Source organism: Larimichthys crocea, chromosome XII (genome assembly GCF_000972845.2).
Source record: "Larimichthys crocea isolate SSNF chromosome XII, L_crocea_2.0, whole genome shotgun sequence".
Lineage (NCBI taxonomy): Eukaryota > Metazoa > Chordata > Actinopteri > Sciaenidae > Larimichthys > Larimichthys crocea.
Window position 1 is genome coordinate 23,261,201 of NC_040022.1, and position 24,891 is coordinate 23,286,091.

General features: G+C 41.6%; 1 protein-coding gene across 1 annotated transcript; it reads right to left on the minus strand.

Annotated features, from left to right (window-relative positions):
- Nucleotides 1–8,717: 8,717 nt before the first annotated feature.
- gpr139 (G protein-coupled receptor 139) lies at nt 8,718–21,003 on the minus strand. Its single transcript, XM_019253228.2, has 2 exons — nt 20,463–21,003; nt 8,718–10,543 (listed from the first exon to the last, which is right to left on the minus strand). Exons 1-2 carry the CDS (start codon nt 20,608–20,610, stop codon nt 9,555–9,557), a joined length of 1,137 nt encoding a protein of 378 aa, XP_019108773.1. The 5' UTR covers nt 20,611–21,003; the 3' UTR covers nt 8,718–9,554.
- Nucleotides 21,004–24,891: the final 3,888 nt, after the last annotated feature.

Sequence of the window (24,891 nt, forward strand, 5' to 3'; positions counted from 1 at the left end):
ATATATATTTAGCACAGTTTGTGGGTGAACTAAGTCAGAAAGAACGTATGAAATACTGACTTAATGCACAAGATCTTTGGTACTATTAACCAGGGACAAACATAATATTGGAAATAGAGTACATGTACACATACAAACCACATACCATCAGTACTTGGGCTTATATATAGATGCATGTATATATAAGCACACACATCCTGTCACTCTGGAAGTGCAGGAAAATTCTGTCGCTTATGGGAAAATATGGGAAAGGAAGGAGGCCCATATCACCTGGAACTTTAGCATAGACACTTTGAGTGTCTAGCCTAATACAGTTAAGAAACTGTTTGATCCAGAGGGCATGTGAAGGGGGGATTTCCATTTAAGCAATATTAAGCACCTTGCCAAGATGGTGGTGAGGACAATCAAGTCTTTGTTGGTTTTGGATAGTTGTAGTGTAGGCGAGGGAACCCCAAATAATGCAGTGTGAGGGTCTGGCCCAACCTTTGTGTGTGCAGGGGACTGGTTACACCTCGTGCAGTTTGAACTTATATCTATACAAATTTTTAAATAGTCTGGCCTTGGTCCAGTGCATGCTATGGATGAGCTAGCACTGCAAATGTTTTATGAGGAAGGCAATACATTCAACAAGTTTGTTAGACCTCAGAGAAAAGGTTCAGAAAACTCAATAAGGCACCTATATTTTTTATTATTAAGTATTAGCTGCTTTTTAGGATTCAAAAACTTATTTTATTATTAAGTATTAGCTGCTTTTTAGGATTCAAAAACTTAGTTGATTTGCTTCATGGGTGTAGTTTGACCCTTTTCCAATGGACATACCAATTTCAAGTCTGTAAGAAGAGTACAGGTGAGACAGCACAGAGAAAATTGGTTTACAGGAAAAATTACCTTATTTCACACTGTTCACAGCTCTGTATTGAAGCTTCAGCTAAATATTCAAACATAAACCATGTTTTCATGGCTGCACCCTTCCATCAAATGAAAATATTTGACACCTTGTGCACAATGATGCATGCCGCACAGCATGCTTCCTGGAACAATACTAAACAATGCTTGTGTGTATGTGTTAGTTTAATCCACGGTGTCCCTGAATACAAACCTGCAGTTAAAGAACCTGACTTGAAGCTTCATCACCCCAGGGTATAATTTGGGCAATCTGAAGGTGTAATTTTCCACCAGCTGCAGTCCCAGTCCAAAAGAGGCTCAGGTGTGACACACTTGTGACTGTAATTTTGCAGATGTGTGTCAATAAATGATCTGTGCACGGTCATACTTGGTCTGAAAATCAATTGCTGTTGTCTCTCCTCCCTTTTTCTGTTTTATTTTATTCAGATTTATTCTTCTTTCAGCAATATCAAACACTACATCTGAGATCATCAGTTATTGCTCAGTAAAAGAAGATGAGTTGAGTATTTTAGAAAGAGCCTGAAGCAGTCATAGACACAGACAGATACCAGGCGGACACAATAACAGCACTGCAATGAAATCAACCTTTTGTGAAGAAAGTATCAGGAACACCAATGAGCTGTCATGGCACCACAAACTCTTTAATGTCTTTTCTCTTGGATTGTTACTTACTGTGTCCACCCCTTTGTAAATACCTAATTTCACATTAACAGTTTGTGATTTAAACACCTAAAAAGATTCTTGTGATCCCTCCACAAGGTTAAGTGGATGTACCCATACAATTAACAGAAAGTGCCAGACTCAAGTGGAAAAGTACAAACCTAAAAATGTTTCTTAGAGAACTGAGAGTTCTTGTGACACAGTACAATGTCGCAGTAGACTGCAGGAACACAATTATTATGCACTGCATATAAATGATAATCATCATAATCCTGGAACTTTATTTGAATCCATAAATTGTCTATCCGCCGCCTCCTCCTAGACTCTGAGTTGTAAAACTTCTTTGTTAAAGCTCCATTATGGAAATTTGTGATATTACAGTAACGTGAAATCAAATCAGGTTGCTAGCTCTTCTTATCACGCTAAGAGTCAGCTCTAGAGGTCATTACGGGCCATGTTTGCAGCTTCATGAGGGTAAAACTTCTCCAACATATTTTATGTGTTTTGAAAGAAATGTCAGAATTGCCTTTACACAAACTTTAAAGATCCAACTCAAGGTTTTGGGTTTCTGGTTTAGTGTTTTATGTTGAAAGTATATTTTCTAGGATGTCTTTAATGTGTTACTTTACTTTCCACCTTTGTGTTTTCCTGGCCTGTATTCTGTGTATGCTTTGTGAATTAGCTCTCTTGTATTCAGTCCATGTGTTTTCCCCTTTTTCGCAGGTCCTCTGTGTCTGTTCCCCCTCAGTCGTTCCATCTTTGTGCTTCTCCCCGTGTTCCTGCTCCTGATCTAAGCTCTGTATTTTTGATGGGATTTGTCTTGAATTGCTGGATTAAGTTTGTTTTTCACCTGGACTTCTCATCTGCCTTTTGTTATTTTTGTGTTATCCTGCCTATTGTGTTACCTTTTCTTTCAGTCTACCTTCCCCCTCTACATTTGGGTTGCTTTTTTTAATCTAACCATCACAACATACCCTCCACAAATCATCTCCACAGATACTCCACAACATAGTGGAAGAAAGCAATCATCGCAATGGTTACAATACAGCTAGGTAACTTAATTAATACCCTACATTTAGAGAAGATATTTAATTAAATAACAGGCTCTCTTAACAGGCGTTTTATGGTGTAACAGTGAGGCAGCATGAACCTGACTCTGAAGCAGCTAAATAGAATTCAGCCATTGTTCATTTTATACTTTTGACAACTGCTAATTAAGAACCTCACAGCCTGGAATTAGGAGACAATTACACAATCACAGTATCATATGAGCATGATACTAAAATATAAGTGAGAGGATGTGATTTATTTTTAATCATTCTCAGTTTGTCACTCATGAGACATGTCCTGAGCAACAACTAAATCAAGTATTTGAATAAGCTGCTTAGTGCTAATATATTTGGAGATCAGAATCTGCAGACTCTTCCCCTCCTAAATTTTATGATTTATACTCTTGGCCTTGGTTATTGACAGACTTATAGCCTTGACATAGATTTCCAAATGTCCATTTCTTGCAGTGACGCTCAGACGATGTTTTGTCTTTTCTCACCTTTAAAAAAAAAAATTGTTGTTGTTTTGAAAATGCACACATCAGCCTGAGGTATAACTAAATAAATAAACAGATGTTTGCATGTGCACACACACAAACACACACACACATCACACACACACACACACACACACGTACACAAAATCAGCAGCAGCCCCAATCACAGCAGCAGCAGACAGCCTCATCCATCTTTATCACTGCAGAAACACACTCGTAAGACTTGGCAGTGGGCGCACACAGACTCGCACACACACACACACACGAAGACATACACACTCCCTCTGATTTTTTTCTTTTCTTCCTGTCCTTCCATTTTTCTCTCTTCATTCTCGCATTTTCTCCTTTTCTCCCCTCGTCTGTTGCATAAGCTTCAGATGACGGTTCAGCGCTGACAGCACATTTATCAGATACACCTTTATATTACAGTGTGGATGAAGTGTGCGGTGGCCTCGGTATATATGATGTGGTGATTTACTGAAAGAGGTCAGACGTCTCACTGAAAACAGACACTGATCTTTTCTTTCAGCTGCTGGTGACTTGTTTGTGTAGAAAAAAAGGAAAATGTCAGTTAACAGTGAGCCATATTTGGCAGGAGTGTGTTTCTTTTGTGTGTGAAAGAGGTGTTAATTGGCTTGTCGTGAGCTCTGTGATTTGACGACTGGAAGACTGTGAATATGAGCAGGATGGTGATTGGTTGACTGTGCATGTAACCAAGGGGAAAGCTGACACACACGTGTTGCTTTAACTCCAATCAGAAGTGATTATAGGCAAATAAAATAGCATCTGTGTGTGTGTGTGTGTGTGTGTGTGTGTGTGTCTCTGTGTGTGTGTGTGTTTGTTTGTTGTCCTGTGCACTATGCTCTGTTTCTCACTTATCCACATCGACAGGGACAAAGAGTCGGCTGAGTCAGCGCTGCTGTCAAGACTTTAATTGGACACACACACACACACACACACACACACACACACACACACACATCCCAGCCTGTGATTGTCACCTGGATTGTTACAGTTGAGCTGGCACTGTGGAACAACAAATCTTTTGTTTGTCACTTCATTGTACAGTGTACCCGCTTGTATTATATCAAACTGTTATCACACTAACACACCCACACACTGTGACCAGACAGGTGGTTAAAGCTCTGCAGTGTGTTTTTATTATTCTTAAAAGTCACTGTCATCTCTCTGTTAGATGGAGTGTGTGGAGCTGAGACAAATACCTGTAGCTCACATTGCTTTTTAATGCCGTACAAACAGTCAGATTTGGTTTGTGCGATGCCAATAAGCAAGATGTTCATATAGATGATTTAAATATTTAGTTCAGCTGTGGTTAGAAGGGGCTTTTCTGCCACAGTGAGTTATACTTTCTGAATAACTTCTTGGTAATCTGGTAATTGGTAATAGTTTAATAGAAAATTTCCTCAGTTTAAACTCAAGTTCATTATCAATGAATTATTGGAAGCTTAATGTTCAGCTCAGTATTATTTGAACACTGTCTCTGTTTTCTTATATTTAGTAGCAATTTAAATAGTTATTTCCAGAAAATCACTCAGAAATCTCAATAAATTGTTGGGAAATTGTTCAGAAATGATGGTCCTTGAATCAAAGTCTTCCCAAAACTTTAACTTTAACATGAATTACTTTATATATCTTAAATAAATGGTTTATTCATTATTCTAAGTATTCTGAAAGCAAAGATATTTCAAAGAAATTAAGTAGTAATGATATTAACAGACACAGTATTTAGTTTAATGATAGTTTGTGATTGGTAGTGATATTTTGACTCCATGTATGCATGTGTTGTACTATACCTAGTTACGTCTGAAATTTTAAGTTTGCCTGACATTATTTTCTTTCTTTAAATATTATTGAGTGTGTGCGTTTGGTTGATCGCAACATTTATAAATGTGCCTTCTTTGAGTTCAGAGTGTGATTGCATACGCAGAAAAAAGAGACAGGCAGATCATCAGCATCACTATGTCTGAATCCTTAGAGATACTGTTCTTTATTTCTTTAATCAAAAATATTTATCAGCCAATACTTTTCTGCATACTTTCTCACAGCACAGTAATACATACTCATTATACAGTCAATACATTCATTAGGAGGGAAAAAACTGAATTATGCAAGCCTATAATCACTCTGGTACAATCCAAAAACACAGTTTTGAAACACTGCCATGGAGAAAGGTAAAAGACTGCTCAAAAAAGGTCATTGTGTAGAAAATCACAATCAGAAAAATACCAACAAAGATGCCAGAAGCTTCAGTTGTACATTCATGGATATATCGTTATAATACTGTGCTGTATGTAATTATATTCATCATGATTGAGTATAAATACATATTTGATTTCATACAATTCATTACAATTCCTATGGCACAAACACTTTGTTAAAGCTCTGTTCTGTCTAACACATTATGTACACGCACACTTACACACACACACACACAGGTAGAGAGAGAGAGAGACGGAGAGGAAGCAGAGCAGGACGTGTAAACGAGTAAATATAATTTAACTCTCTGATTTATGTTTGGTTATCTTTTTAATATCTGGCTGAAGAAAATATAAGATCCTCTTTTTTCCCCCCCTCCTAATAATGGAGAAGATTTCTTGGCTTCACCTCACCTCACACACACGCACATCCTCACACCTGCTCTCGAGTGCCTCACGTGGGAAAACAAAGTGACACCTGCATGTGACACTCTTTAGAGCCCTCCACCACCCCCTCCTCCTCTGACCGACTCGTCCCTTTCGCTTTGGTTTCCCAGCATGCCTCCTCCCTCTATCCCTTGAGGCTGTGGGAATGAGCCACTGGATCTTGCACAAATGTCACATTAACATGGCCCGAAACACTGGACGGGGTTAACACATGAAGTGAATGTCATGGCAACAGTGATCTGGCACGAGCTCCTCAGGCTGAAGCCCAAATTTTTTTTTTTGTGAGGTCGCTTTCTTAATGAGCACAGTCTGATCAGGCTTTATTGATTAGGATTAAAGCATATATTTTAGTGCCTTAACACTAAATGAAATGTAACGTCCTGCTGAGCATGACGTTAATGGAGTGGGAGTCAAGGAGCTTGCAGAGTGATTACTGATTATTGACCATTTTTGGCTGTTTATCTCCATAACATAATGCTCAACATCCACCAACTCAAGGTCCCCAACCGCATGGATCAATTTTTTGCTGCGATGTGCTCATACACTCATGTAGCACAGAGGATTTCAATGTAATCAGCTAACGAGTAAAAAAGGACACTTGTGAAATTAACTTTGAGCTGAGGGATGTGTGGGAGTAGCACAGAGTGAAGCAGGTGAGGAGCAAGAGGCAATCGGTGTTCCCTCATTTGCTTTGCAATTTTGAAGAAAATCAATTTGTGGTGAAACAAAGAAATGGGGATTTAGAGTGGAGGAGCCAGTTATGGTGCCTGAGTGCACAACTGAACTGAAAAGAGGGAGTATAAAAGTGGACGAATTAGGTTTACGCCGGTTAAAGTAATCTTTGATGGGAAAATAAATTGGAAAGACTATCACGTAAACCGAGAGTTAGAATCTGAGAGAATATAGCGTGTTTGTTTTAGTGTGACTGGAAATGGAAAGAAATGTCACTTTTTCTTAAAGTAACAATTCAGGTCTTTGTAGTTTTGGCCATAATTTCTTTTCTGACACATCGAGACATGGACAGCAGTCTTAAAGGGTCAAAACAACACTTAAATGGAAATGAGGACTTCCTAATTAATGAGCGTTGTTTCATTAGCTCTTAAATGTTTCAAATACCAATCATTTATGTGCTTTTTATATTTTGTTTATTGCTTGTCCTTTTTTATCTTTCATTTTTTTTCTCAACGTCTTTGTTTTTAATATGGCACACTCCTAGTAAAAGGCACATTTTTACCTACACTGTACTGATTATTTATCTATGGAAAAATCACACATATTGAGACACAATTTAGTAATGTCGTTGGTGACCATATACTACTGCCATTTTAAACTATACAGGATGGAAGGGAGCTATGTGAAAGATTTTTTTTACAACTCAAAACGTCAAATTCAAAAGAGTCGGTCAGGTGAAGGTTAAAAATACTGTGAATTGACACGTAGCACCACATTTGTTAAATTTGACTTCAGTTGTCTTAAACTTAAAGCTGTCGTGAAACAACAAGTAGGATATGGCCCGCATTCATGGTGCAGATCCTTCTTGGGGCATGACGGATACGCCACGGTGCAAATAATGCAAATAAAGTCTGCGCAGCACAATGCAGCAGGCTCATGAAACTTAGATCAAACTGTAAAACTAGGCATAGCTGATCAAATAGAAATCAAGATTCTGTTGCTGCATTGCCTCTTTCTCCCCTCAAATGTTTTCATATTATACAAAAACATTTTGGACGCCATGTTGTTGAAGGCTTACGATCCAAAACTAAGGAACGCAATTATAACCAATTGACACGTAAGTGCACATTGCCATACGTTGCATGTCATGGTTTTAACGCAGGGCTGATTTCTATCACAATTACGACTTGGATGTTGATTTGCAAGTCAGAAAATTGTAATTAAGGTAACTCCAATATGAATCTGACATAAACTTCTCAGTAGACGTGATATGGGTGAGTTGTATGTACTGTATATGATTTGTGTTTCTTCTAAACTCACCATCACTGGTTTAGAAAATATTAAACTGTAGCTCGCACTACAGGACAAAACCATGTTGTGCCGAGTCACCATGCCTCCATATATCTCAGAGATGAAGTTAAATGTTATTATAGGTGACATAAAAAATGGACAAAACTATGAAAGCCAGCCAGCTTAAGCTGTTTTTTGCTTTAATAGTGAGCGAAAGTGACTCAGCACACCTGCAGTCACCCCCTGAAGTGTCTCAGACGTGTCAAACAAGAGTTTGGAGGGCATGACAGACACACCTAACATTCATCAGAAGTCTTTTCCATTAAAATAAAGGCCTGATGTGTCTGATCCCTCCAGGCAGGTATTAGCAGAAATCTGCCCTTTGGCACAGCTATATTCCCGCTAGATAGATGAACACTTCTAATGCCCCCAAGTGTCTGCAGAATGGATGTGCATTGATCTCAGTGTGCTCTTTCTGTGCGCAATACAGCACAGTGTGTGTGTGTGTGTGTGTATTACCGGGCAGGAGTTGACGTACGTGACTCTGTTTCGGTGTGAATTGTTACTGATCTGCGCTGAGCTGAAATGTGTCACTGTGGCCCCGAGACCAAATTTACTGCTGCATCATGGGACAGAAAGCCTTGGATGGGAAAGAGAGCAGATTGCTCTGTCCTCTCTGTCTCTCTCGCTCTTTTCTCATTCTCTCAGAAAGCTAAAGGGTTAAAGAGATGTTCAGTTACATTCATTATATTCTTCAAGATAATGGCTAACAGTAAATCATCAAGGACCATTAATAGTTAATAGAGGACTATCTACTAATAGCAGAAATTTCCTCTACCTAATATTGGAAATGTGATTACTAGATTTATGACAACTTGGGAGTCAAACTGACATATTCCCAAGTCATTTTTTTTTTGTCTTGTATTTTTGCAAAGCTACAATAACAGTCAGTCTACCATTAATAAATATTTTCACCGACAACAAGCAGAGAGTCTACTCGTCCTACGACAATCTGTGGATCTGGGATAACTTCCATAGCAAGCGCCGACTTGTAGGTGACCTAGGATGATCTCAGCACACGTGAAGAAAAGTCAGGGGCGGGCTGTTCATTTCGTAAAAGCCCAAAATTAACATGCCTTTGAAAGTCCTCTGCATATTCAACTGGAAATGACAGCGCTGTTTAAACATTGCTTTAGAGACAGTCAGAACTGCGGGCAGTGGAGACTCTGACTGAGTGAATCAGGTGAGATGTTTAGTACCTAGACTCTGGATCTCTGCTTCCTGGAAATGACTCCCAACGGGCAAAGACGCAGCTGTTCAAAGCTCTTCGCCGTTGGCAGCGGCGTACAACAGAGAGCGTCAATAAAGAACCCGGTGTCACCAGGCGTTTGATGCCTCACCAAGCATTCATCTATTTGTCAGTTTATACTTTACTGCCGTTACAAACTGTGGTTCATAAAAGTCAGTGATAGATGGTGGTGATATCCCTTTATCAGTCTGAGTGTCGCTCACTGAAGCGGCAGTCACTTACAGTAGTTTTATTATTTTTTTGCATGGAGGAAACAATCAACATCTATTTGATGCTGGTCGCTGCTTTTGTGAATACCGTGAATACCTGCTGTTTGCTTTTCCACCTTGCTAGTCTACTACTTTGTTACCGCTCAAAGATAGCGAAACTGTCAGCTCTGTGCTCTCCTGGGCATGTTGACATTTTCAAGCCTCAAAGAGTCCCGTATGGGAAAGCTGGTCACCAAGGAGACAAAGCTCAAATATGTCCCCCCAACCACAGAAGGTGGGGGCAGCTGCTGGTGGCTGATTCAAGAGGAAATACAAATGGGCTTTCCATTTTTGTCATACTGGTACACCAACATCTTGATGCAGTGGGAGTTGGCTGGTGAGATCCAAGGGCTGCTTGTGATGGAGAAGTTGTGGCTGGCATAGAACGGAGGTGGTTGCTTCCGGCAGTGGACCAGGGCTCGCAGCACGTTGGCCGCCATGCCCCGGAAACGCTTGCTGATGAAGCAGTAGAGGAAGAAGTTGACACCGGTGTTGAGCAACGCCAGCATGTTCGCCAGGTCGGTGAGCATGTGGAGCAGTCGGCCTGCACCTTGCGAGGCCGGAGGAGGGGAGTAGAAGTGGTAGAGGATCATGAGGGTACGTGGTGCCCACAAAACGGCGAAGATGGAGGTGATGGCGAGGAGAATGGCGGTGGTTTTGCCGGTAGAGTAGCCGCGTAGACGGAAGCAGCTGCGGCGTCTGCGCAGCTTCCGAACGATGACGGCATTGAGGGAGAAAAATACAGTGCAGGGGAGGAGGTAGACGGTGGCGCAGTGGGCCCACACCAGGACATGCTGGGCCACAGTTCTCCTGTTGCCCTCACCTCCTCCTCCTCCACCACCACTTCCCACCCCAGACAGGCTGTGCCACAGCTCAGGCCACCAGTAATAAGGAGCTGCAGAGAGCAAGCAGCCTATATACACAGCAAATATGACCCTTCGTGTGCGAGCCGGGTAGGAGACTGTATGGTAGCGCAGCGGGTGGCAAACGGCGATGTAACGGTCGATGGTGAGAGGCACGGTGATCCAGATGGAGGTGTGGATGGAGGAGAACTCCAGAACCTGCACTGCATTGTTTAGAGACGGAGGCAGCGGCGCGGCCAAAATAAAATCCTCCAGTATGAAGTCGACAAAAACAATGAGGAGTAGCACTAGGATGTCGGCGGCTGCCAGAGCCAGGAGATAGTTGTAGGAGGACTTCTGACGACGCAGCACCAGCTGGGACAGGATGACCACTGTCAGGATGTTAGCTGGGAGGAGGAAGGAGGAAGGGTGGGAAGGAAGGATGGACAAAGGAGATTGAAAGTAAATAGGTGGGAACAAGTTAGGGCAGGGAAGGAAACAGAAAAATTGAGTGTTAGTGGGTAATTGAAAAGAGGTGACACAATAGAGATGCAGTGTTTTGTAGCTGCAGCTGACACAAACACACAATACAATATACAAACAGGACAAAATGCATCATTATAACTAAAAACCTGCCAGGTTCTTTCACGTTTTAGCCTGCTGTGTGCAAATCAAAGCTGTTATCATCTCCGGTCAGTATTTACCATGTTCAACCAGCTCTTTTACTCTGTAATCCTTCCCCGGGTTTTTGTTTCTTTCCCTCTCCACCTTTCATCTGCTGTGTAATTCCAGCGGCAACTGACTCTGCCTGTCACCAAATTGTTATCTCTAATAAAGAGTAAAGCCTAAAAAAAAAAACAGGAGGGCAACGTGTCGCATCACAGCCTTGGCAATCTGCTGAGTTCACTACTGCCCGCCGCCAGTAATTTAGCTTCTACAACAAACCACAAGGACACCCGATCTCTTTTTGCCTGCATTTCTTTTTCAATCTTAACTCCATATCCCCAACATATACTGTCATACCTTCTCTTCCATGTTGCCAAATTAAATGTTTCCATGTCTATTTAGTCCAAATCGTTTTCTTTCACAGGTCAGTTACACAGCCCAGGACTGAAGGGCTACTACTATCTCGCCTTTTGCAAAAATAAGAGGACGTGGACACAAAGGTCTGAATGTGCTTTATCCCACTGTTACTTTTACCAAAGCATGCATCAGAGAGGAGCACGGCTTTCTGCTCCTCACGTGGAACTGCAGTTCAGCAATTGAACTGTACAGGCTCATTACACGTCTTATTTCTTTGTTGTCCTACTCTCTTCCCTGTTGTTTCCCCCTCTGTCACTGCACATGCATATTATTCCTATAATCATCATCACCTTTCGCAAAACCAGAAGAGACAGTAAATAAGATATTGCTTTGCTTACACTGCAGTGTTACTGGGATGTAAAAACTTTATCGAAAAACAATTATTGACTTCATGCTGAGTATAATTAATGTCATCGCTGTCCAATGAAAACATCCTCATTATAATAATTGAATATAGTTTTTTTTGCTTTTTTGTTTCTATTTCATGCTGTACTAATTGAGTTTCTTAATTAATTTATATTAAATTGATATTTATTTAATTAAACATACACAATAATGGATCCATACTGTGGTGTTGCCAACAGATCCCATTTAGTGAAATGTGCTGGTGCAGTTTGAAGCCATGTCCAGTCAGTTTCCTTAAACGAAGATGCCTCTGACATTGATTTGCATCACTGAGACATCAATGCACTTAGCAGCCATCAATTCCCATACAGCGTGTGTGTGTGTGTGTATGTGTGTGTGTGTTCTGTAGTCCTGTCCCCTACTGCAGTAATAGATCTGGGATTGGATTAAATATGGCAGCTTGGAGTCTGGTACATCACACTTCACAGCCTTAGCCACTATCAGCTGATTACAAATTACAAAGCCGGCTCCAGATAATGACTAAAGATGTCCTTGCCAGACTGGAGGATGTGCAGCAGAAGATGCAAACACACACACACACACACATTTTAATACGTCTCCACACGCACACATACACACAAATCATTAGGGATGCACCAATTCATTAAATCGATCTATAACCTTAAATGAGATGTCAAAGCAGTTTACAAGGCTCGGCAAGCCGATATATGTGTACATGTATAGGGCTGTTGGATTACACTACACCCCCCGCCATCACAGTCACTGCCGCTCTTACACCAGACTACCTCTGCAGCACTCTGAAGTTAAATTGCCTTCATGTTGAATCTTGATTTATTGATTTATTTTTCTGGTTTCATCTACTGGTCATACACTCTCTGTATGTTTCTCTTTCTTTTCTGGTTGTCAGCTTGGTCCACAGAATGAATCTAAAAACATTCAATGTCAGGTTAACCTTGGACTCAAGGATACAGATCTTCACAATAAGCATTATGTGGTTTATAATAACTCTCAGCGGACTATGTGCAGATTGTCAAGACTGGTTTGTCTATTTGAAAATATATTTTTTTATACTTTGGAAACACCACTCCAATGTGTACTTTACTTTTCTTTTCATTTGATGATGAGTATAACTGTTGCTTTAGCAACAAAAGAATGAAACATTAAAAGATTTGTCCAAGTATTGTTAAACTAAAGAAAGTGTTCATAATTTTAAAACTAGCCCTTTCACAGTTTTCTCAGTTGCGTGTAACAGCCCGTGGACTCGTTTATTCATGAACATCCAAAGGATCAGCTGTGCAACACTAGCTAACATTAGAAATAGAGACTGCTAAGATCAACAAACAACCGACACCCACTACAAAAAAGTCACCAACACAAGTTTCAAGTGAAAGCTAACATCACTGCAAAGCATATGAAATATATTGTGGTTTCAGCAGGCTAGCTATCGTAGCAATGTGGGATTTTGATAGATATTTCAAAATAAATGATACAGTGTCAGTAAATTTATGAACGTATGTGCTTGAAAATAGAAGGAGAGAGATCCACATTTTATGCAATGATGGGAATGAGCTGCCAATACCACTGTGGGACTAAGCTATTAAATCAGCCTAACATAAATTCTTCACCAAAATGAACCTGTGTTCAGGTTATCAACACAGTCTGTGCCCACCATGCCACCAACCAGGCACATACTGTATAACAGTTGGCTGAAAAACCTCGGTCTGTTTTCAGACAGCTTGCCAGACAATTGTTTATTATAAATAATAAATATTAGAGTAAAGAAAAAAGCTTTACATTTTAGGGGATGGCTACCAATTTTGTTGAATGAGCTGTGTGCATCTTAATACACAGCTACTTTGGATTAAGACGTGCTGAAGTTGCATAGTGATAGTCTTCCTATAGTCTGTATACAACTTAGGCTTTATTATGGTGAACAACTCAATCCCATGTTAAGGTTAATTTTATAGTTTAGTCAGTATTGTCAGTGTACAGTTGGTGCAAGGTGTAAAAATATGTAAGTGTGCAAAACATGGTCAAGGACAGGTCTGTCATGCACACAAATGAAATAAAACGTGAGGAGGCAACGCAATAGCATTTCAAGCGGCCTTAATATATTTTTTTCTCTACATAGCCATTATCAGCTAGACAAAACGAGCTATTCAAAGATATAATCTTGGGCTATAATAGGTGTATTTCACTATTGTGTGACATTTAGCAGAGAAAAACTATGATTGGCAGACTAATCAGTAATAAAATTAAATAATTTGCAACCTTTAGGTTTTCTGTGTAATGTCCATAAACCTCCATGAGGGATCATTAACACAAACGTCTGATCTGCTGCTCATCTGTCAAGCTACTTAATTTCTACATTGCTACACTGTTTCCTGTTTTGACCCGCTGTTTGTTTCGACAGTCTCTTTTGTCTCTGTCACACTGACACTTAGTACGTGTCATTTCCCATGCAGTCACGTCTCACAGCTGTCTGCTGAACATACACCTGCACCGTCTCAGGGGATCTCATCAGTGCCTGTGCACAAAAAAGTTAGCTTTTAAGCTCTGAGCTGCTCAAAAATATCCGTATTGGAGATCCATTACAAATCCTCCAGTGTACTTCACCTTCAATCCATCGCTTCACTGTCTTTATTGTACCTCTTTTTTTTGTTTCAACATACTGCTAAACAGAAAGGGAGTGACATGAAATGGAAACAGTGAGGTGTTGACTATCACTGGCTGGGTATTATTCTGTTCGGGCTCCCCTGTGAGACGGGCCCTTCTACAGACAGACAAAAGGGATCCATGGCAAGCTTGACATTTCCATTTAGCTCAAGCCAGCTTGCACTGGGTTGCCCATTCATTTCAATTGACTCCTGCTCTTTTCGTTGTCTCCGGGGAAGGGGGAGGGGGGTTGCTGGAGTCGGATGGCTCTGCTCGGCATTCTGCGGGTATGAGGTGGCACATGCAGGGCTGAGGTCTCAGTGGGGAGGAGGGATGCGCACACACACAGAACAGAGACAATGAGGAAAACACATACATCGCAGTATCCATGCGTGTGCACAGAGACATGTGCATGAGTGATGGACACATGCAAAATTTTCCTTTTTCTTTTTGCAGGTGCCTGCAGCTGAGAGGGGATTAGAATGACCTGCAGGATGGATAATGGCTTGCTATGTGTTTGTCTGTCTCTCTGCATTTGCTTGTGTGTGTTTTTGCATAGGTGACCCCTTCTGTCTATTTGTGTGGGAGTGCTTTTGTGTCTCGGCCCCCCCTGCTGCTCCTCTAACATAACGAGGGCCATTGACGTTGTTTAGCGGCAAAAGAGAAGGCACAGCGTGCTCCCTGAGGTGTGTAACGAGGCTGACTCATCCCACCACTAAAGGGACGTGTTCAGACGGGGCTGTCGACAAACGACACTGCGCAGCTTAACCCCTCCAAACCGGTGGCAAAACATGAGATGTTGCCACCGCCTCGCACACTAGTCTTTAGATTTTTCTCACGGACCTCATATAACACAGCCAGAAGACTGTAAAAAGGAAATTATGCCCCCCTAAAAAAAGAACGAAAGTGAGCATTGCAATTAAGTTTTTTTGTCATTTGAAGGAAATTGAGGTTTGGCTTTTGACAGCTTATCCGGAGGCAAATAAGACAAGAGGTGAGGAGAAGAGAGGGATGAGGGAATAGACAGAGGGTGAGGTTTTGCTTGGCCTGGGGAAGGTCACAGAGAGTTAAAAAGAGAGCAGGCTAGAGAGAGAGAGAGAGGTATAGAGGAGAGCAGTGAGCCGGTGGGAGGAAAAGAAGAAACAGAGAGGGGGTGAAATCAAAGCTCGCTTCAAAGGTCACAAGCACTTTGTTCCTGATGACAACCATTTCCCTTTTGTCGTCTCTAAGTGTCAAACCGGACATAAAGCAGGGCGATTCCTTAATTCCCCTGAACAAAAACCAGGAGCACATCCCTGCTACAAAACCACACAAAAACCCAATACACTGTAGATAAAAAATATTCTTTTACTGACATGTTTTAAAACCTGAATTCTGTTTAAAACATAGAGGATGTTGTCATAAAGTGAAACCCTTCTTACAGCTCATTTGCATTGAAAAGCAGGCTTGTAATGACATGCAAATGCGATGATATCAATCAAACACATTTTTATGGTGAGCATAAGTCTGATGTGTGATCTGAGAGTTAATGGTGAGAAAGCTCATAAGATAAAGAAAGATTCAATCAAGAAAATAGAGCCAGAATGGAAAAAAAAGAAAGAAGAGATATGTATTGAGACAGGATATTTAAGTTTAATGGGCATATTAAGAGAAAGAAGCCCTGGTTTGCTTCTAATGGTATTGATGCTACTGCAGTGCTCAGCCTCTGCTCACATCTACAGCCATTCATTTTGCAGACAGGCCACAGTGAGTCAAAGTTTGCAGGAGATGACTGTCCTTACATCAAGGCTAACGCCGCTGCCTGTAATGTGGCGTTGCAGACTGACAAACTCAGCTCATAAAGGGCTCGTAAACAATGCTAACAATTACAATGTGCCCTTGGTTGCTTTTTATGAGGTCCAGCTTTGAACAAAAAACTGAGAGGTGAAAGTTAGTCGGACCGAGGCAGAACATAGAGATTCAATAGATCGAAAGCGAGGAGAAAAATAGAACATTAAATGATGTCCAGGTTAAAGCACTATAATTATCCTCAGATTGATGTATTACTGGCGTCCAAAGGTTGCCAAACAACATACAGGGATATGTGTTCGGCGTGTTTTCGGCAGCGGTGACAGAGTTTTGTTGTCAGCTGGTCAAACATAGTCAGCTCTGTCACTGCATCAACAGCATCTCTGATTTATTGCCTCAAACAACACCTCCCTCCTCACTTTCCTCCTCTGTCCTCCCGCGCCCTCTCTGGCTCGTCTCCCCCATGACAAGCTGACACTCTCAACTCCCCCCCTCCCCCCCTTTCCTGTCCATCCACAAACTGCAGACTGGATACAAACCAGAGCTCAAAATCTCAACCTTTTTCCATTTGATTTATTCACCATCTTTTTTCCCCCCGCTGTCCGTGCTTCAACACAAACCTCCTTCATGTCCTTTCCTTTCACCCACTAATCTCAAACTCTACACTTTCAGTTTGATACTATCTATTAACAAGCCCCCCATCCCACTACCAGATGCCCTGTCACTGGTGCAGATTGACAGATCAATAGTCCAAAGTGAAAATCGATGGGGCCCACCTCTTCATTTAGTAGCGGCTGACACCTGGCCTACACTGGGACACGTGGGGGTCATTAGCGCTGGATATCCCAGACCTTTTTCCCCCCATAATTGGGAGTGCGTGATGTTTTTCAACTCTCACGTGCAGCAGTCAGAACGCTGACTGATGCCCCAAGGAAGATGAGAAGGAACACACCAACATACCATGGTGTACGTGAGCATGTACATGTGCACAGGTGGAGGAGGGATTTTCTATGACCGTTGCAGATCAGAGACCCATGCAACCACTTGTTGTCACGTATTCAACGTTCCACATTGGGCGTACGTGATGACAGGTTGCATGCACTGAAAACGCTACCCAATGCTATCCAAATTTAAACAACAGAATATGCCGTTTATAACTGGTGAAACGTGTTACTAGTTTCATATTTACCAGTGCTTGTTAAGTAGTATCTGGTTACGTTACGTCTTGATTAAGTTTAAACACGTAAATATCTTGCTTAAGATCAGGGAAACATTGTGGTTTGGGTTTAAATGACGTGGTTACAATAATAACCACATGGTTTAGGTTAGGGAACAATCGTGGTCATCGTTAACAGAAACACCACTTTGGTGTTTGTTGTATAATAATAAGGGCAGTTTTCATGTCATGCACATTTTCATGCATTAAAAAAAAAGTGTAGAGTTGAAATGTTAGAAATTTTTAAGAAAAAAGTGTTTACGCTAGGCTGAGGTGGAAAAGTTGATGTAGTGTATCAGTAAAGATAAACACACACACAGTGGAAACAGGCTTAACGCGTAAATCATGACGTATATGAAGCGCGTGAAAACATCTGTTTGATGAGGAGACTCGCGTAACATTAATTTCCTTTTGTAGATTATTACAACGTTGCATAAAAAAACACATGATCATCTTCTGAAATATTACCTAATGATTTTGAGCAAAAAAAAAAATCTACATTAATGCTTAACGTCCTATAATGTCTGGGTGTCAGAGCTCTTTGCAGAGCAAAGACTGAACCAACTTTGTTAACAGTAATTAGGTTTTTTAAGTAACAGATGGTGACCTGAAGATGTTGTATATTTAATAGAATAATACCTTTTGCAACATACGTAAAAAAGAAAAGAAAAAAAAAGTGATGTGTCAGAGAAAACATGATTTTTGGTGCCTGATGCCACAATTAAGGGATTAAATAGATTAGATTAAGCTAGAATTATTAAATAGAACAGTAGAATCTAATTTATTTAATCCTCTTAGTGGTTATGTGCCCTGCTGCATTATTTTGGAGCACATTAACAAATCCTTCAAATACTGACATCTATAGTCGATATTTAGGAATCAACAGTCACCTCAAGGGATTTGAAAAGTGTGCGTGCAGGTCTCGAAATGTCGCCATAAAGAAGTGAGTGTGCAGAGAAATGTTCAAAGAATAACGCATGAAACTGCTTCACTTGAACGGTTACGTCACACAATCAGCTCTCCCGACCACTCAGCATACCTTGTAACAGTATGTCTCTTGGCGTCGAGTGCTTTGAGACATACTGTACCGTACAAAGAGCAGGCCTCACTTGTGCAAAAATCAAAGAGACGACTCCTTCATTTGTGCTGTTTGCTGTGCCAGCACACATCTGTTCTCGCTTAAGCAGTGTGGTGTAGTGAGCAGAGAGAGAAAGGAAGAAAGAAAGAAAGAAAGAAAGAAAGAAAGAAAGAAAGAAAGAAAGAAAGAAAGAGAGAGAGAGAGGGTGAGTTAACGATTAATTAAAAATGTGGCAATTCGTCTTGGCTCTGTCGTCTGTGGCTCCCCCACTCAGGGCTCAAAAGGTGCTACTTCACTGGCTCTGCTGTTATTAATCTCTCCCTCTATTACTGCTCTGATCTCTTTCTCTCTTAACTCCACTCTTCTTCTTCTTCTTCTTCTTCTTCTTCTTCTTCTTCTGCGTGTCCTTGTCTTCCTTTTACTCCAGCCTGTTCGTCCCAGGCTTTCGGTTCATCATCTCCCTAGGTCAAACAGTAATCATTTCCCACCACTTGACTTGCGTAATCCCCTTTCTCATCACTTTCCCCCATCTCGCTTTTTGCCCTCGAATCTGTGCTCTTGATGTCACCCCTCTCAACGTCTACGGCTTAAAGGTCAAAGTCTGAGAGAAATATACAGACATGGCGACATCCGTGAAGCCCTGTTGCTGGTAACTAATGAAACACTGGCTGGTAATCAAAGTAACAGCGTTCAATCCATCGAGAGTGTTAAATACCTGTAGGTCACACCGCTTCTACTCACACATGCCGCGCTCATGAAACATTCATGATTCAGCTTGAGCCGAATGAACTGTGTCATAATGATTGAATAAGTCGAACTTGGCTGCTGCAAAGTATCACCCCGCTGTGCTCGACCCTGCCATTAATTCAGACACCTATTGTAAGATTGCATTACACTCAGGTTATTGTAACTCAGTGATTAAACAAACAGCCTCAACCGCATTTGTAAAGACGACTCAGCGGCACAATCAAATAAAACTTCCGAAGCCGCACGGCACAAACTTTAAATGACAGCGAGGAGAATTGCTTGTGCAAGACTTGATTCGCCGTCTGGGAGAAATAATTAGTCGAGAATTGATCAGTAAGATAGACTTTAACTTTTACTGAGACTGCAGATCTGTAGAGCAACTGCAGTCTTGGCATACAAAAGCTTTTAACTTTGCATTGCAGATTTGTTTTGAACCAGAACAGCTTAGGTTGTTGATAGCATCTCACTCCTGGTCTTTACAAAGGAACGAGGATGCAAAGCTATTAGGACAAATAAGACAAAAGTCATTAATTCACTTTGTCAAATCTCACTTTAAAATCAGGGTTCAATCCTTTTGAATTATCCTTTATCTTATTTGAGTCCAGCATTTCGGGAATGGGCTGAAGCAGAGTGCATATGTATCTGACGGTCAACAGCTGAACCCCAATTTCTGATCTGGCATCTTTCCTCTTTCATCTGACCTCCAGATTTTGTCTCTTGAACACGTACATACTCACACTCACGCACACACACATATATCACACGCACCATTTTGCCTCCCTGTGTGAGACCAGGTCACTGCTCATAGATCACGCAGTGGGACGTAGGCAGTAAATGGGTCTGACAATGACTGTGAATGGACTCATCAGTCAATGGTAAAGACACGACAAGGAGGTGTCACTAATTGAGGTCATCGCAAGGAGCTATGTAACACTTGTACCAGAAGTCAAGCTCGTGTCATTATGCACAACCTGTTATGCACACGTATATCTATAACGGCTCCAGATTAGCACAAAAAAGGTGCCATTTCAGGAGTCATTCATGCTCTGCACATACATTTCCTCTTTTATTTAAATGGTGCTTGAATGTGTCCAACTAAAGAGACAAACACAGACAAATGCATACAAAATACATACGCATGCACAAGTGACAGCCACAAGGTCAGAATGACAAATCAACAGTGTGTGTGTGTGTGCAAAGAGTGACACTCTGGAGCAGCTGTGCATAACACACACTCACTCAAATCTGCAGACAAGTGCACAACAAATCAAGATGCCAAGCGGGACTCCTGCAACACACCGATGCAGTCTTTAATAATATATATAAATAAATAAAACAAAGAATGAGACGTGCATGTGATTAGACATATAAAACACACACTTGTGTCTCTTACCGGGCAGGCCGAGACAGAGCAGGACGCTGTAGTAGATGACAGGCAGTGGTCCGAGAGGGCATCCCTGGGCAACCTCAGAGGGAAGTTCCCCCGGGCTCCAGGTGCTCCCATTTGGGGAAAAAACAGGGAAGATGTGGCTGTGCTCCATGGCCTCTTCCTCGTCCTCTTCCTCAGCTGAGCTCAGTGTCAAGAAGCCTGGCCACACGAGCAAATCGCCTGGTCGCCGGTTTGGGAGAGAGAGTGCTCTGTCCTTGGGTGCCAATCAGCATGAGTGTGTATACGCGTGAGTTTGCGCGAGACAGCAAGGTTGAGTGTGTGACAACTGGAGGGAGGAATGAAAGAGATGGAGGAAAGAGTGGAAGGAGAGGGAGGCAACAGACGGGAAGGAGATGCCAGAGATGATATGTGTTAGTAGGTGATGGGAAGGAAGGAGGCGAGAGGAGCAGTGAGAGGGAGGCGCGAAGAGGTGAGTGTGAAGGTAGAAGTGGTGAGGGGAGGATGCTGCCTGAGTGTGTGAGCAAGGGGGAGTGAGAGCGAGTCGAGAGCACAGCAGGAGGAGGAGGAGGAGGAGGAAAGAGGAGGGGAATGGGAGGGAAGGAAGGAAGGTAGATGGAGAGCAAGGGCACGTTAGAGAGCAGAAAGTGAGGGAGAGAGACGGCGACTGAGAGTGGAGGCTGCAGGCGGGAGGCTGAGGGATGCTCGGAGAGAGAAAGCGGGATAACACGCTCCTGTTTGAGGGCAGTGAACACAAAGAGACAATAAAACTGACGAGGAGACAGATTTGACAGATGAGAGAAGATAAATTGTGGGTTAAATCGACTGTGGAGAGAGGATGGAGTGTGTTTGCCCTTGTCATGTCGTCAGTGTGTCTCTTCATTGTGTCTTTCTGTAAATTCTTGAGTGGTTTTAAAAGCACAAGCGTGTGAGTGCAACACTAATGTATCCACAGGTTTATTTGCATATCTTAAACGTTGCATACAGTCTAAATACATGGTGATTGGGTGTGCGTGTGTGTAGGTAGTGTGTATGTGCGGGATTGGGGGTTGGGACTGGTTGCTCAGTCTAATTTGCAATGCAGTGTGAACTGTCTGAATCAAAATGTGATAATGAGCACAAGGCTCACACTGAAAAACACATTCCGACATACCTCCTTAAGAAACACTGCTGACATTTCCTTTGCAGATTAATCTAATTTCTAACAATACATGCTTTAGTTCTTTAGTCTGAACATTTAAAGATCACGATGAGCAAAAACTGTTGCAAATCCATTACAAATCAACATTTTCAGCTACAAGACATTGCTTTCACCAGCCGAATGAAGCCAATGCAACTGGAAGCATTTGGGAAATGCACATACAATATGGAGAGGGGGCAGTGTGACATGTTTATTAATTTGCTTTTGATGGTCTACAGAATGGAAAAAGTAATGCCATAAAATTGCTTCTTTAATCTGTCGAACCATCCAAAATCCCTGCAGACAGTTTTTAATGATATGAAAAGGAGAAAAGCAAATAGTATAATATTTAATATTTTTCTCTCTACAATGCTAAATCAAGTCCAAGTGGTGGAATGTAAATAAGTGTATTTAGTAACACCTGCAGTGTCTGTCTGTAGACTTACAAGGCTCACGTAGGATACATACAAATGATGTATTTAACTCACCCGTGATAATTTTATTAAAGCTTAAATTTATGCATAATTAACAACATGGCTGCTTTGATTGACAGGTGGGTGCCATTACAGATGGCTCGTTTAAACAACCAGACTTCATTCAGCTCCGCCGATGATCCATGTCTTTGCCCATTTTTAGATTAGATGCAAAACATTTGCAGAAGCAGTGTCTGTTTCCCAAACCAGCTTTGATGGACATCATGGCAGTCATTAAAATTACATGTCACAGTTTAAAGTCTAAAGATGTATAATATTTATAGCACAAACTTAAAGGTCCAGGGCATCTGTCCTTACAGAATACAGCCTAATGGAATATGCCTAATGGAAAGTATGTTTTTATTAGTGTATAATCACCTGAAACTAAAAATGATTATGTTTCTGTACCTTACCTCCTCTTTGTGTCAGCCCTGAGATGAACTGGCAGTTTATTCAGGGTGTATCCCGCCTCTTGCACAATGCCAGCTGGGTTAGGCTTCAAAGCGCGACCATGATAAGGATAAGCGGTTAAAGAAAATGTATGGATGTTTTCATTACCTTAGAATGAGCCTTTTATATTTAAAGATGCTGCAACGACAGTAGCCCAGAACAGATAAACTAAACACTGAGCTAGTGTTCATAGAGCTTTTGCATGTTTCAAGGCCACTGTAATTTCTTCTCTCTAACTTCCCTCTGATATAAGTCAGGTGTTAGTGGCAGTATAGTGAAATCTCGATATGAAAGTGTTGAAAATGTGTGCTCCACCTCTCCACAGGTCTGAAGAAAAACATCCATGCTCGGCTCTGCTGTGCTGTCTGAGTGATGTACAGTATGTCATTTAAAAGGTAGCGCATGTGGCTGCGACACAGACCCCAGGGCAGACAAGATTAAAGAGTTTTACACAAAGAAAGAAAGAGAGAAAGAAAGAGATTTGTGCGGAAGAAAATAACTCATGAGTCACTGAGCTTGTGGAAAGCAGGGGATCACAAAAGAGGATCAAGACTGTCTTAAAATCAGCTTGGAGCTTCAATTGTTGCGCCTTGAGGCTCCTCCACCTGTCAGATGGAGAGCACCGTATGAAAAGGAAGAATGGATTGTCCAAGAATGGCTGACCTGTTTCTGATGAATGCTCTTTCAATCAGAAGCAGGAAAGTGAAAGGAAAGAGTGAGGGTAGGTGAGAAGAGTGGAAAGGAGCAATCACGTGATCTTAATTCTTTTTCTTGTACATGTGACCAAATGAGCTGCAGGGGATGCAGGAAGGGGAGCGCCACGATTAAGTGTTAAATAAAACATGGCCAGCTGACGTGAATTGATCACAGAGAAATGTGGGACAGAGGAAGGTGATTCTTCAAGAGTAGCCATAGCTGTGAAAGACCCCCACAGGGGTAGTGCCTGCCTGCTCTCCAGTACTTAATACAACATCATCATTGGTCCTTGTCACACAAACTCGATTACACGCAATCTGCTGGCGCTTTGATATAAACATGATTGTGTGGGTTGTAGTTTGCAGTCACATTTAATGTCAGACAAAAGATACTGTACATGTGTGAGGGTATTTTTGATGTGCAACTTTAAACCAAACCAGGGCAGGTAATGGTTGTTGTCTATTGTATTGTGGTCACATCCCCACCTGACCTCATTACCTCCTGCGCTGATAAATGTGTGTTTAATAGCAGGGAAGGTCTGTGCAGGTCACACGTGTGTGTGTATATATGTGTGTGTGTGTCTGTGCTGTTAACTCATTACATCATCATTGTCCTCACATTCTCATTGAGCTGAACAGTCACAGGTGGACATGGTCAAACGTGCAAAGCCAAACACGTGTTATTGCTTTAGATGCCACATACATGGATTGGTAGGTGTGCCATGTTGACGCTTTTGGTTAGTTGCTAAGCAGACCAGAGCTGATCTATATGGCTTTGAAGCTGTTTAATATCACGGATCATGGTGTGTGATGTTTGCCTTTGAGAATCACTGAATATCTGGATGTTACACATCATGTTAGCCACTTTGTCAGTCTGTACAAAATGCATAAATTTGATCTGATGATGGCGCTAGATGAAAAGTCAAGGGGGTCAAAGTCGCTACAATTCATCCTTGGCAGACCAGTGTTTTTTACAAAATTTCAATCGATCCAATAGTTCTGCTACTAATAAGTGTCAGTAGTAAGTCAATAAAACTAGAGATCAAAAACAAAAGAGGTAATATTCAGGGAAAATAATCAAGACTCTAACATGAAGGGAGTCCCTGGATTTTTGTCCAACCTGTTACATCCATCAGCTAGTTGTCAAATATCAGGTGACATTAATTATAGATGCTTTCTGTGATGGCTGAGCTATGTTTGTGTAGTGTTCCTGTAAAATTGGACCTTAATTTGAAGAGGAACAGGTCAGAGAGGTTACATGTGAGTGCTGCGCCGCTCTTTCTTTCCTTCCCCCTTCCAATTTAAAGCCAGCACTCAAAAAATAATGAGAGGAGAGGGAAGAAATGGGAGCAAGAGAGAGTGAGAGTGAGAGAGGAGAGAGACAACACGAGCAGGGGATGTTGAATAAAACATAACTGAGCAAAAGAGATGGATGATGAAGGGAGATGTGGAGATTTCCACCACTGCTGTTTGCGAGCCTGCATGTACAGTACACGCTCTCACACACGTGCACGATGTCGGCATATAACGTGAACATGTATAAACACATGCATCGACTCAACAACTTTGGATTTCACCTCAGACCACGATCACCAGGGAAATTACCACAATCATTTACACATCGTCTGCAGGCTGGA

Coding starts and splice junctions, on each gene's coding strand:
- gpr139 (XM_019253228.2), bottom strand. CDS start 20,610: ATGGAGCACAGCCACATCTTCCCTGTTTTTTCCCCAAATGGGAGCACC. Junction 10,544..20,462: donor GCTCTGTCTCGGCCTGCCCG/GTAAGAGACACA, acceptor TCCTCCTCCCAG/CTAACATCCTGACAGTGGTC.